Source organism: Silurus meridionalis, chromosome 1, assembly GCF_014805685.1.
Source record: "Silurus meridionalis isolate SWU-2019-XX chromosome 1, ASM1480568v1, whole genome shotgun sequence".
Lineage (NCBI taxonomy): Eukaryota > Metazoa > Chordata > Actinopteri > Siluriformes > Siluridae > Silurus > Silurus meridionalis.
In genome coordinates this window covers 22,450,239-22,464,138 of record NC_060884.1, presented here as the reverse complement: position 1 = coordinate 22,464,138, position 13,900 = coordinate 22,450,239, and the positions used below count along the sequence as shown (strand labels likewise).

The following is a 13,900-nucleotide window of genomic DNA, read 5'->3' as shown; positions in this document are numbered from 1 at the left end:
GAAAAGTATAAAATGATTTTACATAATGTTTCATCATTCATGTGTTTTGAAAAACGTGCTTTATCTTGGTCAGGCACATGGTAAATCCTGGGAATACTGGACACGTGGTGAAAATAAACACTGGATAGGACACCATTGCATGACAGGGCAAACTCATTCACAGCTATGAGGAATTTAATGTTAGCTGTTAGCTATTTCGCATTCACGAGTAACATATGGCAGGAAGGAAAAGGTTACCAAGGGCAGGTGTCAACACAATAATTTTATCAACACAAAAACAACTGGTTAGAGATCACTATCCAGTGGCGAAGGTCATCTAAATCCATGTCCACTTCACAGCTAGAGCGTTTAGATTTAAAATGGCAATGAACTAACTTTTTAGTGAGTTCATAATGGTCTTTTTTTCTTACATAAACATTTAGCAAATGCTTTTCTGGTTTGCTCAAATTTGTGCAAAGTGACCAAAAGTCTAAGTCCAATGCACAAATGGTCTGTTGATTTGGCCGGCCATGCCATGTGAGAAGTGAAATAAAGGGAAAAAAGATCTATTTAAACAACAAAAAGGTCTATTTAAACATTTTCGTTGTATTCCAAATTGTAAAAAATGTTTTATTATAATTAAATATAGACAATATAAATGAATTTGACTGTACAGCATGCTTTGTGTGACACATTTACAGCGAGACAGTGGCACATGACAAGGGGAAGTTTTGCTGTTTGGAAAAATGCAAGTTGTCATTATGAAACATAACATTCTTCATCTTTCTCAAAATGTGACTACGTGGATTTTTACTTCACCCAACCTTGACTTTTGGCCCACGGACCTTAAGTATGATTTTAGGCCCCTAACAGGAAGAAGTTTGTGCACCTCATATGCTCTTGACCAATAGATTGGGGAACCGGAACTATCAGTGTCTAACTGCATGTCCCTGACATTGGCAGGTGAAGTTTGATGGTTCCTCATGGAAGGTAAGAGCTGGGTCAGGTGTGCTGCTGCGGTGTACAGCTGAGAGCTGTTGAATATGTAGCTGAGAGACAGCGTGGAACAGAATGGCGGCGGGTAGATAGTCTGGAGCCGCTCTCCATGCTCTGCTCACAACACGAGTCCTGAGCTCAGCCCGCAGCTCGTGCCTCCTCCTTCTGTGCATGGAGTTTCTGATCACATGACCGAAAGTGGCTGATTTGGGCTCGCGCACAGGGAGAGTGTTTCCCTTGAAAATCAGGCTGCATTTCCTTCCAAATTAATTTTTTTCCCAGCAACTTTTAATGACATTTCCTTTCGGGTTAATTGCATAGCTTTCTTACATTTTCTTTTCACATTTTCGTTATACTGGAAGAGTTTTTTTTTGGCGCACGAAGTTTAATAAGCGGCCGACATGGAAATTGGGAAGCTGGGAAGCAGCGGCGGAAAAGCCACACAACGGAGAGCTTATTCAATTCTCTAAGTCGGAAAGCAGGAGATTCTGGAGGGCAGACGAGCTGGATTTTGACGACTTCCTTAGGACCTTCTCGCTCCTGTTTGCTCTCCCGAATTTCTGATTCAAAGTTGAGGGGGGGAAAATGGCGGCCGATTCCGTGCAGGTAAGAAAACTTACAATTTCTGTCGCTGGACCCACGGAGTTTCTTATTAGCTGCGTATATTCACGTTTTTAAAACTTTTATTTCATGGGGAAGGGTTTTATATAGGGTTTTTTTTGGGTGGTCGGTTTCAGATTAATTACAAGACGTTTCCCAATGGAACTGAAGGCCTATAGGAAATAAGTGCCGAATCCCAAATTGCACAATGTACCCTACCCAAGTCTTCTACACAGGGTATGACTTTAATGGCGCCGTGCAGCCTACAGAGCACACTACTAATCCAGCAGGAAGACACTTTGGGACTCAACCAATCAGCTAGAAATCCAACTGTTGATTCGGGTTTGGGAGAATTTCCTTTCTTCAGGTTCAGTCTGCGGGATGAAGAATTGTGTATAATTTTATTTATTATTCATATAATTAAGTTTGCTTAATTACTCGGTTTTCATTCAGATATTATTGGAGTAAGGAGTAAAAAAAAAAAAAAAAACCAGTTGTAGCCTAAATCTGGTATAAGACCCAGTCTAACCCAGAACACTGATTTTTTTTTTTTCCTGCTCTGTTGGACGGATTCATATTAAATACTAAAATGTATTTTTTGACGATAGAGAAAAATCATCTAATCTCTAGTCAGAGGAAAATGTTAGTTATTGGGGGATTTTGACAGCAGAGCTCCACGCTGTCCCACCCATGAGCTGTACTGTGTGATTCTTTATGGCTGAGGTAATGTTAATGCTCCAAAGCCATGGACACACACACACACACACACACACACACAGGTTTCTGTACTTTAATCATATTCACCCACATTTACCACTACAAATTATGTCATGTATTTCCAACCCATAACACTTAATAAGAGTTGCCAAGTGAACACATATTAAACAACTTCGACCTCCTTAATGCATGTCTGAAATACAATTTTAATACTAACCAGTAATAAATAAACAAAAATAGAATTCTGAATATTTGAACAAACATGCTGTAAGTTTAAAAATAAATAAAATGTTAAGGTTTTCAGGAAGTGAAGTCCAGATTTTATGGCCGCTCTAAAGCCTAATTGTTCCCCAGTGATATTACTGTATAACAGTGTAACTGAGCCGAGCACATCACCCTGTTCAGCAGTAATATTATTAGACAATGGGGAAACATCATATAAAAATAATATCCTGTCCAAAATCAGTCCCAGAAACCTACAGGGATTAAGAGGCTGTGTAATGTGAGACCTGGTGTGTGTGTGTGTGTGTGTGTGTGTGTGTGCGCGCAAATGTATGTGTGTCAGAATTCTCCCACTTTGTGCTTTGGTGTATGTATGTACATTACGTTAGTAAGCCTTGTGGTGGGGGAACTCAAGTCCAGAGCTATTATTAGCAGCGTATCCTGTAGAACATCACAGTGCCAGTTCCCCTCGAAGCTACTGAACAATGATAGAATACAAGAAAAACTCAGCTGAGCGATTCATTGTGCTAAAAACAAATTCACTGTGATGGAGCTGCATTCTGATTCAAATCAGGATGTAGATTTTTGGAACAAAATCAGATATCTACTTTGGTACTAACACTTTATTAGTGCAGTTGTACTTTTGTAATTTTTTTAAGGTGCCAAAATCTTATAATTAGTATTATAATCCAGCCAATATACAGGGGGTCTAAAAAAATCTGAGAAAAGTGTCGTTTATTGTATAAATGGGCTTATTTAATGTTAAGAATTTATTCAAACAAATGAAGGTAATGTACAATATAGACCATGGTAATTCCTTTGTATGAAAAAAGGACATGGGAGTGTTCTCCTTTCCATTGAAACACAGGTCAAGTGGGTTTGATTCAACATAGTTCATCACTTGTGGAGTTCACGCCTAATCGAATGCATGTTTATCATTCATGCTAATCTTTCTTGGATCTACTTTTCCTCCAGGTTTTTTTTTTGGGAGAAGATAATTGTAATGAAAGAATTTTCACTTGCAGCCTCAGACTTTTGGACAACGCTGTTACAGTTAAAGCAGAAACAGATGCTACAGGTTTTGTTTAAACAGGCCTTTACTGATTTGATATACGATATGGAACTAAAACATAACGACCACGTGTAAAGATAGGTGCTATTAACGATGACTACATTTAAGACCTGTCAATAAACATAAACCCTTTCAACCCTCAAACAAGCATAGGTTGTGCGGAAATAGGGCATGCTGATATTGGATTTCTAACTTTGTATTTGTTTGAGATTTTATTCTGTTATTTTAGTATGAATTTGTATTGAATTAAATGTTGGGCGATATCCTAAATGATGCTACAATGCACCTTTGTGTTAACAAATGTGGTTCATGTTTGTATCTGTTGTATCATTATCGTCATGTAACTCTATCTCAGTAAACACAACTAGGTTTTCTATCACTCTACAAAGTGATCTAGCACACAATGCTCACGTTCTGGCTCTCAGCAAATCCAGCTAGCAGGTCAGAACAGTAGAGGATTTGCATAGGTCAAAAATAGTAACATGTTTATATAATGGGGACTTCTGTTATCAGCAGTTTTACCCTCTACAGTAACATTAAAGTTTTTTCTAATTGATTACACAATAGATAAGTCATCATACAGTCACAGGCATTCACACTGGAACATTTCCTCTTCAGGTGCTCACTCATGTAAAGCATGCTGTTGCGTCAGGCTTAGTTATGTTTGCACAGATTTCCCAAACGATGGTTTTCTGCAGCTTCTTGATTTTTGTTCCATGCTTTTTATGCAGTGTGGAGCAAACTGTTAAGAAGGGATCACAGTCTAGGAAAGTTTAAGGCGTATTGATAGAAATGTACTGAACCAGTCACTGAAACGATATTACCGGTTTCATATTGCTTTAACTATTGGGATTGTTGAATTGTTGAAATGTTTGATAGTTTCTGAAATAATTAGCCTTTTTTTTTTTCTTAATACCAGTTGTCACTCAACAACACTGTAGAATACAGAGATGCATCAACCACGGGATGTCAGTGGACCAGTATGAAAATGGTAAAATGAGCTTTAGTATTTATATTTTAGATTTAGTTTTATAAAAATGTACTGCATCCTGTCATTTTGTGTTACTTGTTAAAAATATCATATTTGAACTGTTTTCTTGCATATTGAAACATTTTCCATCATATTGCTCTGTCATGATTTCTGTCTCCTTCGTAGCATTGAACTTTCAGACTGCTTGTTCTTATGATGAGGAATTTAAGCTACTATAAATGTATATATTCATTGGATTGCAATGCCAATGTTTTTTTTTCTAGACTTCAGTAAGAAGAATCTGCCCTTTTTTAAGGACTTTTTTTAAATTTTTGTTTGTTGAGTGCGATCAATTTTTATGGTTTGAAAGCTGTACACTGTTAACAGTGCCTCAAGGCACAATGTCAATTGGCTGATACCAGATATACTAACAATTGTGCCATATCCTGTTCATAGTCAGTTATTTCATTATGGAGGTACATTTGACACTAAATTCAGCTGATTGAGTTCTATGTGCAGCAACTATTGTTTGTCTTGTTTTGAGTGTGTAGGAATGTGTAAAGAGTTTTTTCTTTAGTCTGAAAGGCCAGTTTATACTTGACGCATAAAGCTGCAGTAATATGAGCAGCATTGTTCACATTCTTGATATTAGACTTTATGTTCAACTAGAGGTTAGAAATTGGCATCTACTAAACAGCACATTTTAAACCGAACATCCCTGTCTGTCTGGTTTTCATGCAGAACTGTAATGCTTAGCTTTTTCATGCACAGCAATTAACCACAATAGAAAAACCAGTTAGTGCTCAATAACTGTTTAAAACAGTACATAAGTAGGCGTTTTGAGACGCAAGTTAGACACGGTGAGACATTTTGCCCCCGATATTTACAATGGTGATGCAACATTTGGACGACGTTTACAAGAGACACGCCAAACAACCACAGGCCATGCATGGTGCCATTTTGTGTACTCATACATTCAGTTAGATGCAAACATTAGCCAGTCTCAGCAGGGGTCGCCAGCTGGCGGACTCCGGTCCGAATCCGGACCGCAAGATGCGTCTGGCTGGACCACAAAGCCTTTTTTGACATAATGAAATAAATGTATGCCGAACGCAATTTCCTAATAAAATCAAATTTATATTAAACACATTAAGAGCAGATTAGTAGAGCAGTTTAGGGCTACTACAGTTACTGTGCTCACTGTTGCTACGATCAGACGTGCAGTTGCGCGTGCAGGCAGTTGCAGTTGCGCGTGCAGTGACCGATGCGCAACCAGATGAAACTTTCAGTGAGTGAAAAACAATGGCATTCTCAAAAATAAGGAAAGTTAATGCTGAAAACTGAGTTTTTCGAGATGCTTCAATCTTTCAGTTCAACCCAACCGATGATTTTATTTCGTTTTCATTTGAGGTTGTTTACATTTTTATGGATTTAAAGGTACAAATAAACAGATAAAAGGTTTTCTTGCACTTTTCCCAACACTGCCACTTTATTTTTTGCCGGCTTGTGCTTCTGAATGATATTACTGGTGATATTTTACCTTTGCAACCTGAAGCATAGAAGAGACTTTGGAAACATTTAGTAAGGAAGAGACAATACGTGAAAAATATGAAGTGAATTTATAAATAAATGAATATTAAACTAGTGAAGCATTATCTTTAACATCATTACTTATGATCTGTAATCGCAGTTCAGCAGAAATATAATCACTTTAGTGTTTTTCTTTTATTGATCTTTTATTTTTTTTCTTTATATTTTATTTTATTATTATTTTTTTTTCATTTATAATGTGTGCAATAAAAATGTTGTCTACACTCATTTCTTCAGTCTGGCAAAAAGCATCAATTCATGTATTTAGGTATGTCATTTTCAGGACCATTTAATGGACCTCAAGCAATTTTAGTTGAAGACCCCTGCTCTAGAGCATCATTGTGTTCCACAGCTGAAACTAAAAACTTACTCGCTAAAATAAAAGTCTTGATTATGAGAGAGAGGGAGGGAGTGAAAGACTCAAGTCTCATAACAGAAAGTAAACTTATGCTTATGGTTAAGAGAGAGACAGACTGATAGAGGGCAAAAAAATTAGTTTATTTATTGTTATTCGGTGTGTATGTGCGTTGAAGTGGCGCTAAGCTATCATTTAGAGCTGTTTTAGAGGTCCTAAGAACTTTGCATGCATTGTAGATCTTTCTTGTTAAATAGAGAAAAACAGGTGAAAATATAGTTCATGGTAATGTACAGTAAAGATTACAACCAGTGCTACACATACACAGCTTGTGCAATTGGTCTTTCCCCTGCATGTGATTTGATCTTATTACGTGTTCTAAAAAAATTACCCAGACGACGTTAAGATAATCAAAAAATGCCCACATCTGCTGGAGGAAAATTTATTGCATCATAGTTTTATGAACCTGATTTTCATTGCATACTCGTCCCTATATAGGAGCAGTTGTATTCACAGCATTCCTATCGAAACCTTCACCACTGTATATGTAATTAAAGGCCAATGAAATCAAATTATTATTTAAACACAGTTTTGTTAGAAAACAAGAAATATAGTAGTTTCCTTTGATGGCAGACAAAGGACCAAAATCCTGAAATGAATCAAATTCACAGGTAGTTATAGTGAGCAGTAACACGAGCTCTGTGCACTAGGACTGGTGACTCACTAAAGTAATACTTTTATATCTTACTATTTAATCTATTTTACCAATATTGTATAGAATGTATGTAATTAGATTAGAACACAGTGCTACCAAAGCCATGCAGGAGTTCTGAAACCTCAACAGAAGGTTTCACTGTATTCTTTGCAAGTATCATAAAACACGGGTACAAGAGTAGCGACAATGACATGGAGGCTGAAATAATCTTGCCGGCAGGATTCCTGGCAGATGTGCGTAGACAAACCTCTAAGCTGTATCCTCTGAAGCTCATGCTAATAATAGGAACAGCAACTGGGATTAGGTTGTAGGGGAGGTGCTGATTTAGCATGAACTGTATTCACTTAACCTTATTATTGTGGACCATTTACAGTATTATCAGTGCAAGTACATGTATGGTTGAAAAAGGTTTCCATACACCTAGGTCTAATCCAGTTTCCAAGCACGTGTTAAGTCAACTAGCGGATCTACTTTATTTCCATACAAGGTCATGTCGTGTAGCTAAGGAATGCCGTATTTGTGACGGTCGTGGTAATATTTGGTGACTCGAAATGCTTGAGAGAGCTCAAAATCCATAAGCTTCTCACAACAAACTTTTGCTAGAGAATTTTGCCCATTCTCAACTAGTGTATCGTAGTCAGAATTGTGGTTCTCCTTGCTCGAACATGCTTTTTCAGTCCACACATTTTCTATAGAGTTTAGATCAGGGCTTTGTGGTGTAAACTCACTAGCTGATGCCTCAAGATTTTGCATTAACATTTCTGGATAATATTTCCTTATTATCTGATTCCTTTGAAGTTGGACCGATCCCATTTCCATGAAAACACCAACGCAATATCCCCATGGCTCACAACTAAGATGGGTTTCTTTGGATTAAAAGCTTTACCCTTATTCCTTCACACACAAACAGTGCAATTACTTTGCTTTATTTGACATTTTTAATGTGGCTGTTCACTCACAAAGTTCAGTCTGGCTTGTTAAAGCATTGGCGATGTTGGACTCTCCAAATTGTGATTGTGCATCCTTTGGTACCTGATGTCTTAAATTCCACTAACAGTTCCTTGTTGAATCTTTCAGGCCAACGTTAAGTATGTTTGTGGGAATACAGATGTGAATTTCTAATTCATTTCTAATAAATCAGCTCTGATGTCAGCAGAGGCTCTTACTGATTTGCCTAAAGAAAGGTACGGTCGAAGGAAATGGGTGAAGTTGTGGAAAAAAACGCAATTTATGCACATTATTAGTCTCAACTGGAACTTTTAATGTCTTGTGTGGCTTCTCACTTATTTATTCTTCTCCTGAGTTGTTTGGCAGGAATTATGATATGAATATGCAATATTGACACGTGTTTAGAGTTCACAGCGAGTCCACACAAGCTCTGTGTTAGCCTTAACATCGTTCCCACCCTCACTTCACTCATCTACATGAGCGTGTGCTGTCATTTGTGAGCTTACCCTCAGAGCATGACATGTAAGTTTAGAGCCCCTAATCCACGTTTAGCCATTTCCATGCCACTGCTGGTGTCAGTTCTTCAACTGCTGGGTTTTTCTATCACAATTAATATAGAAAAATCAGAGTTTTCAATATTTGAGCTGAACAAATGTATCTTTCTCTGGCCTGCTTTACATAGTCAGATTAAAAAAAAACAACAAACAAAAAAAAGAAAAAAACACAGCCTTTTATCTGTGCTACAATAATTCGATTTCTGAAGGACTGATTCAACCAATAAGGAATAAGGAGACAGTTATTTTTATACCACTCATTCGGAAACTTCAGCAGTTTGAGTATATAATAGTATTGAGGCACCAGGCAGGTTCCTAAAAAGAAAAAGTTTTACTGTTCCCCAAACTCACGCCAGCACGATGTCAGTGGAAAGATGGTAACTGCTTCATTCGTGTTTCGTTCTCGCATAAGGGAGAACAAGAAGCCGCACTATAAATCTGCTGCATTTAAAATGTTTTCGTATGTCTTGCCTCGCTCTAGTTGTGGCCCTGTAAAAAGAAAATAGGTGGCGTCGGACCCACTTCCACCATCATTTCCTCTAGTCCCTTATCTAGTGGCAGAAGGTCTAGTCCACTAGACTGGAGTTATAATATCAAAGCTGTTTCAGAAAGATGAGTGGTGAAACAAAATATCCTGAATGACCTTTGCACCATTGTATGCTTTTGCTAGCATTAAACAGTTTAGAGAGTAAACATCTATGTGCCAGTGTGTTTTATAGAGCACCCGCTATCAGACCTGTGGGAATTAGCTGCACAATGAGGCTGTGTCTCTCGACAGTGTGTGCATTCGTCCTTATTGAGAGTAAATAATGAATAATCCGATGGATACAATAATGTCTACGCCGCTATTTTACTAAAAAATACAGGCAACACCCCTTAAAAAAAAATAAAATAAAAATAAGTGGCAAAATTTGAGCTAATATGAAAACCTTTTGGGTATAATTTGAAAAGATATATGTTTTGAACTAAAACTAAACAAAGAAAACGCCAAACATGCATTGGAGTATGGTGGGGGAATTGTCATGCTATGGGGCTGCTTTTCTTCAGCAGGGACTGGGGTTGTAATCAAAATGGAGATAAACACAGAAAGCTTTAAATACTCATCTGTTTTATAAATAAATAAAAATCATGTTCCAGCCTCATAACAACCCAAAGCGCAAATCCAAGTCATCAAAGGGCTGCCTTCAGAAGATGATGATCAATGTTTGAAAAGGCCCAGTCGGAGCTTAGAGTAATAGCCTATCGAAAGTTTGTGTAAGGATTTGGAGAGGACTGGGTACATAATTTGATAGATCTGGAGCATTGCTACAAAACAAAATGCTGTCGGATATAAAAAAAAAAATGACTAAGTTTGCCAAATCAAAACAATTTTAAAGCTGGTAAGCTCTTATCTAAAAAGACCGAAAGCTTTATTACAAACAGAAGGTGCTTTAACAGAGTATTAGTCAAAGGGTGTGCAAACTTATGCACTTATACGTACCTCGTTATCGTTTTCTTCATCAAACCTTTTTTTGTTTGTTCTTTTTTCACTGTCTGAAAGTGATTTATTTATTTATTTTAATACAGAAACTGCAGTTTGAACAGGGGCATATAGACATTTTAGATTTACTGTATCGACTATACATACTGCAACAGCATCACTTTAGAACTTGGTAAACATGTGCACAGAACAAGAACCGTAAACAAGCACTAATGAAGTGCAACATGATGAATATACCAGTCAGTATTGACATTGGCTGCAGCTCAATGACTGCTCACAGCCGGCAGCCCGGCCATTTATTTATAGTGAAATTATGAATTGAATCTCCGTTTTGTTTTTGAACAGGCATGTGTGGTGCTTGTAGCATGAATTAAAATACCATGCAGTGCTGAGCCAGTCCATAGTAATGCTCTGGGGAGAGTGGTGTTTAATATGGCATACATGTGTTAGCGAGAGTAGTGCACACTCCTGTCTACAAATGCTTTCAACATTCAGATTGTAAGAATCATGTGTGGACACGTGCATACATAGACTCCCTTTTTTTAAAACTGAGTTGTGTAGGTTTAAGCTCTAGAATGTGCAACACACTTGAAGCTATGAAAAAAGATCATTATAGATATAAAAAAAAGAGGCTGCACTGGGGCACTCGCAACTCAAAAAAAAAAAATTGATTTGTATGTAAATATTCTATTGAGGTGTGTGTAATTACACAAAGTCACTCCTTTCTTTTTTGATTCTCATAAATGACCTTCTCCTGAATGGAGGGCCTTTTTTTCAGATTAGGAGACTCTGTGGTTGTGCTTGTCCCACAGGCTGTTGCGTTATTTTAAGAAAAGCCACCCACTTCACTTATACCCACGATTATCCGCCGGGCTTATCAGACACTGTGTTCATTTGCGTGGTCCAGTATCAGAGATTAGATTCCAACTTTTAGTAAAGATGTCACATTTTTGTTGTCTCTGGTTCTCATCGATTACGCTGTTTGTGTGATAGACGAATGTTTGAAAATGCCAGGGTTCACTTCTACTAAAGGAATGACTGATATCGTGGTAAGAAATATTACAATGTTTTCATGTTTTAAAAGCAGTTTTTGTTTTATTGAAGAGACTTCTTAATAGATGGGCGACATTTTTGACTCGTGTAATAGTGTAGTGTAGCTAAAAAAAAAAAAAAAAATGTAACCAATTGATCAGAGAAGAACTGACAAACGTACAGTTTTCCCTTTTTGCCATAATCATCCCAGCAGCTGTCAGTGAGTAACCTGCATGTTCACTGGTCATGATCTGTGTCTGTACGTTGTTTTTTTTTTAAAACAGGAAGTCAGGCGGCGACCTGAATAACTTGACTGATTTGCAAAACAGCCAGTGGTGCCTGGGATACACCACACCCCTGTCGAGTCTGTAGAAACTTAACTCTACCTCAGTAAAGCACAAAAACGTAGTAAATAGGTGCTGATAGCTTGAGGAAAGCTAGTTGTTTTTTTTTTTTTCCCCTTTCACTTGTTTTCCTTTTGCCCTGGTTGCAGCCTGGTACCAGCACTCTGCCAGAAACAACATTTCAGAACAGACAAAACACAGACATGCTGGCGTGTTAAAGCAGTGGTGGACAAATTATTAATTCATTTATTAGCCCACTAGAGAAGTGAATGCTCCTGTGTTGGCCAGAAACCTACTTGACTAAGCTTATGGTGAGGTAGTTCTGTGTTATAAACAGGAACGTCTATGTTCTTTTCTGCACAGGGGATGACTCGGCCATAGTCACGCTTTTGTAAAAGGACCAGTAGGTCTCTAGTACATATTGCTTATGTTCTAATTGGCTGTGGTGCTTTGCTGCGTTTATTTCATATAAAAATTGGTGCATGTCTGTTTAGCTTTTTTTTTTTTTTTTTTTTATAAACAGTATGTATATTCTTTTCTTTCCCCAAAGAAGTTTCTACATAGGACGGCTTGCCTGAAATATCAAAAAGTAGATATTAAAATAAAATATTGAATTATTAAATTTAAATAAATATTTTGCTTAGTATCCACAGTCACATATGTATAAGATCTGAAACATATATTGTTTTATTTTTATTTTATGAGCATGTATAGTCCCAAATTGCCTGTACATACAAATAAACATTTTACTGGTCATGAATTAAAAAAAGAAACAGAAAATTGGAGCCTTGCCATGGTTTAATTTAAACAAGCATTTGGTCTTTGAGTAACTTCAAATAACTCATTTGCAGTTGTCTGGGTGTGTGTATAGGTGTGTGTATATGTTTCACATTGATAACATGGCCAGAGTTTACAGTTCGACTACAAAGCCGATGATAAAAATTCTAACCTGTTGTGTTCGGGTTAGTTCAAGGTGTGTCCTCTGTCTTATCAGGAAAGAAATGATAACAAGAATGACCTTCAAAAAAGGCACAAGTCTAAAGATGACACCAAATGAGTGTCAATAGCACATAGTGCATATAATAGGTTTGTTGAAAATGCTGTAGTAGTTTCTGCTACTGCTTTATTTTCATGACATTTAAATGCTAAGCTTCACAAACACTTCTCCAAAAATAGCTCCAAATTGAAGACATAATAAATCACATTACGCAGGTCATATTCTGTCTAACATTTCGTGAAGGAAGGTTTTTTTTTTTTTATTTCTTAAAGAACAAACGTGAACTTGCATGTAAACATTTACATAATTTGTCCTTCACCGCCCCCCAAAAAAGTCTGACAACGAAATGTTTGGGGCACAAGGATATGTCTGTGCATGTGTACAAATCGAAGGCGCTTGCATCATTTCTGCCAGTTGTTTTACTTTTCATTTATTTGAGCCGATGATTTGAATTTAGAATTTAACATTTGAATGGGTCTTGTGAATTGGTGACACGAGACTAAAAATACACCAAACATTTGAATCGATATGTTTCTCGGTCCACAGTGCAAAATAAATGCTGTCTTAGTGTAAACAGAAGGTCAAACAGTTATTTTTATCTGAATTAACGTGGATCTATTCTACCTAAATGCTTTTAGAAGGCAGGAGGAAATCGGAGAACTGCTTCTGTTTCCCTTTTATTGATAAAGAGTCAAAACAAAGTAAGCCTCTGACATCCATCTACGGTTTCTGGGTAACTCGTCATGGTTAAAAAAAAAAGGATGTGGGAATAGTGAGCATTTTCTGGAAGTGTACTGGGAATCTAAGGCTGATCGACACTTCATAGTTACTTTGAACTGTATTGTATTTTTGAAGGCTTTGTTAACCTTCACCCTTATCATGTCCTCTCTGTAAGCAGTGTAGTAGCAGGCAGTGCATCTGCAGTGTACTAGATCTACTGTATATTATGCAGTCACACTGTGGTACATAAAACAACAAGAAAAAAAAAGATAACCTTGTAGTATTCAGCTCATAGTATAGTTACTTTATACACTTCATAATCCTATATTCTCCCTGTGTTTTATTCAGTATGGCACATTTTGCCTGGTGATTAAATCAGTGGCAGTGTGGAGGCGCAGCGTGTAGCATTGCCGCCCCACAGCTCCTGGGTTTGATCCTCTGCTTGGGTTACTCTCCATGTGGAGTTTTGCATGTTGTTCTGTCTGTGTGGGTTTCCTCTCACCCTTTAACCATGCCAGTAGGTGTATTTGTTGCATCCCTTTGTGTCACTGTGTGTATGTGGTGCCTTTTGTTAGTCTGTCCAGTATTCCCACCTCGCGACCAGTGCAG

The 13,900-nt window shown here is 37.4% G+C and overlaps 1 protein-coding gene across 3 annotated transcripts in view; it reads left to right on the top strand.

The window, feature by feature from the left end:
- The first annotated feature begins 601 nt into the window (after positions 1–601).
- The window catches only part of pkn2b (protein kinase N2b), a 41,767-nt gene continuing 28,468 nt past the window's right edge, over positions 602–13,900 (top strand). The window contains exons 1-2 of one of the 3 annotated variants that reach the window (XM_046849094.1): positions 602–1,581; positions 4,506–4,577. In XM_046849094.1, the coding sequence (XP_046705050.1) occupies positions 1,561–1,581; positions 4,506–4,577 (93 nt within the window). In that variant the 5' untranslated portion in view covers positions 602–1,560. The remainder of the gene's footprint in view (positions 1,582–4,505; positions 4,578–13,900) is intronic. The other 2 variants (XM_046849085.1, XM_046849102.1) reach the window with 2 other exon arrangements.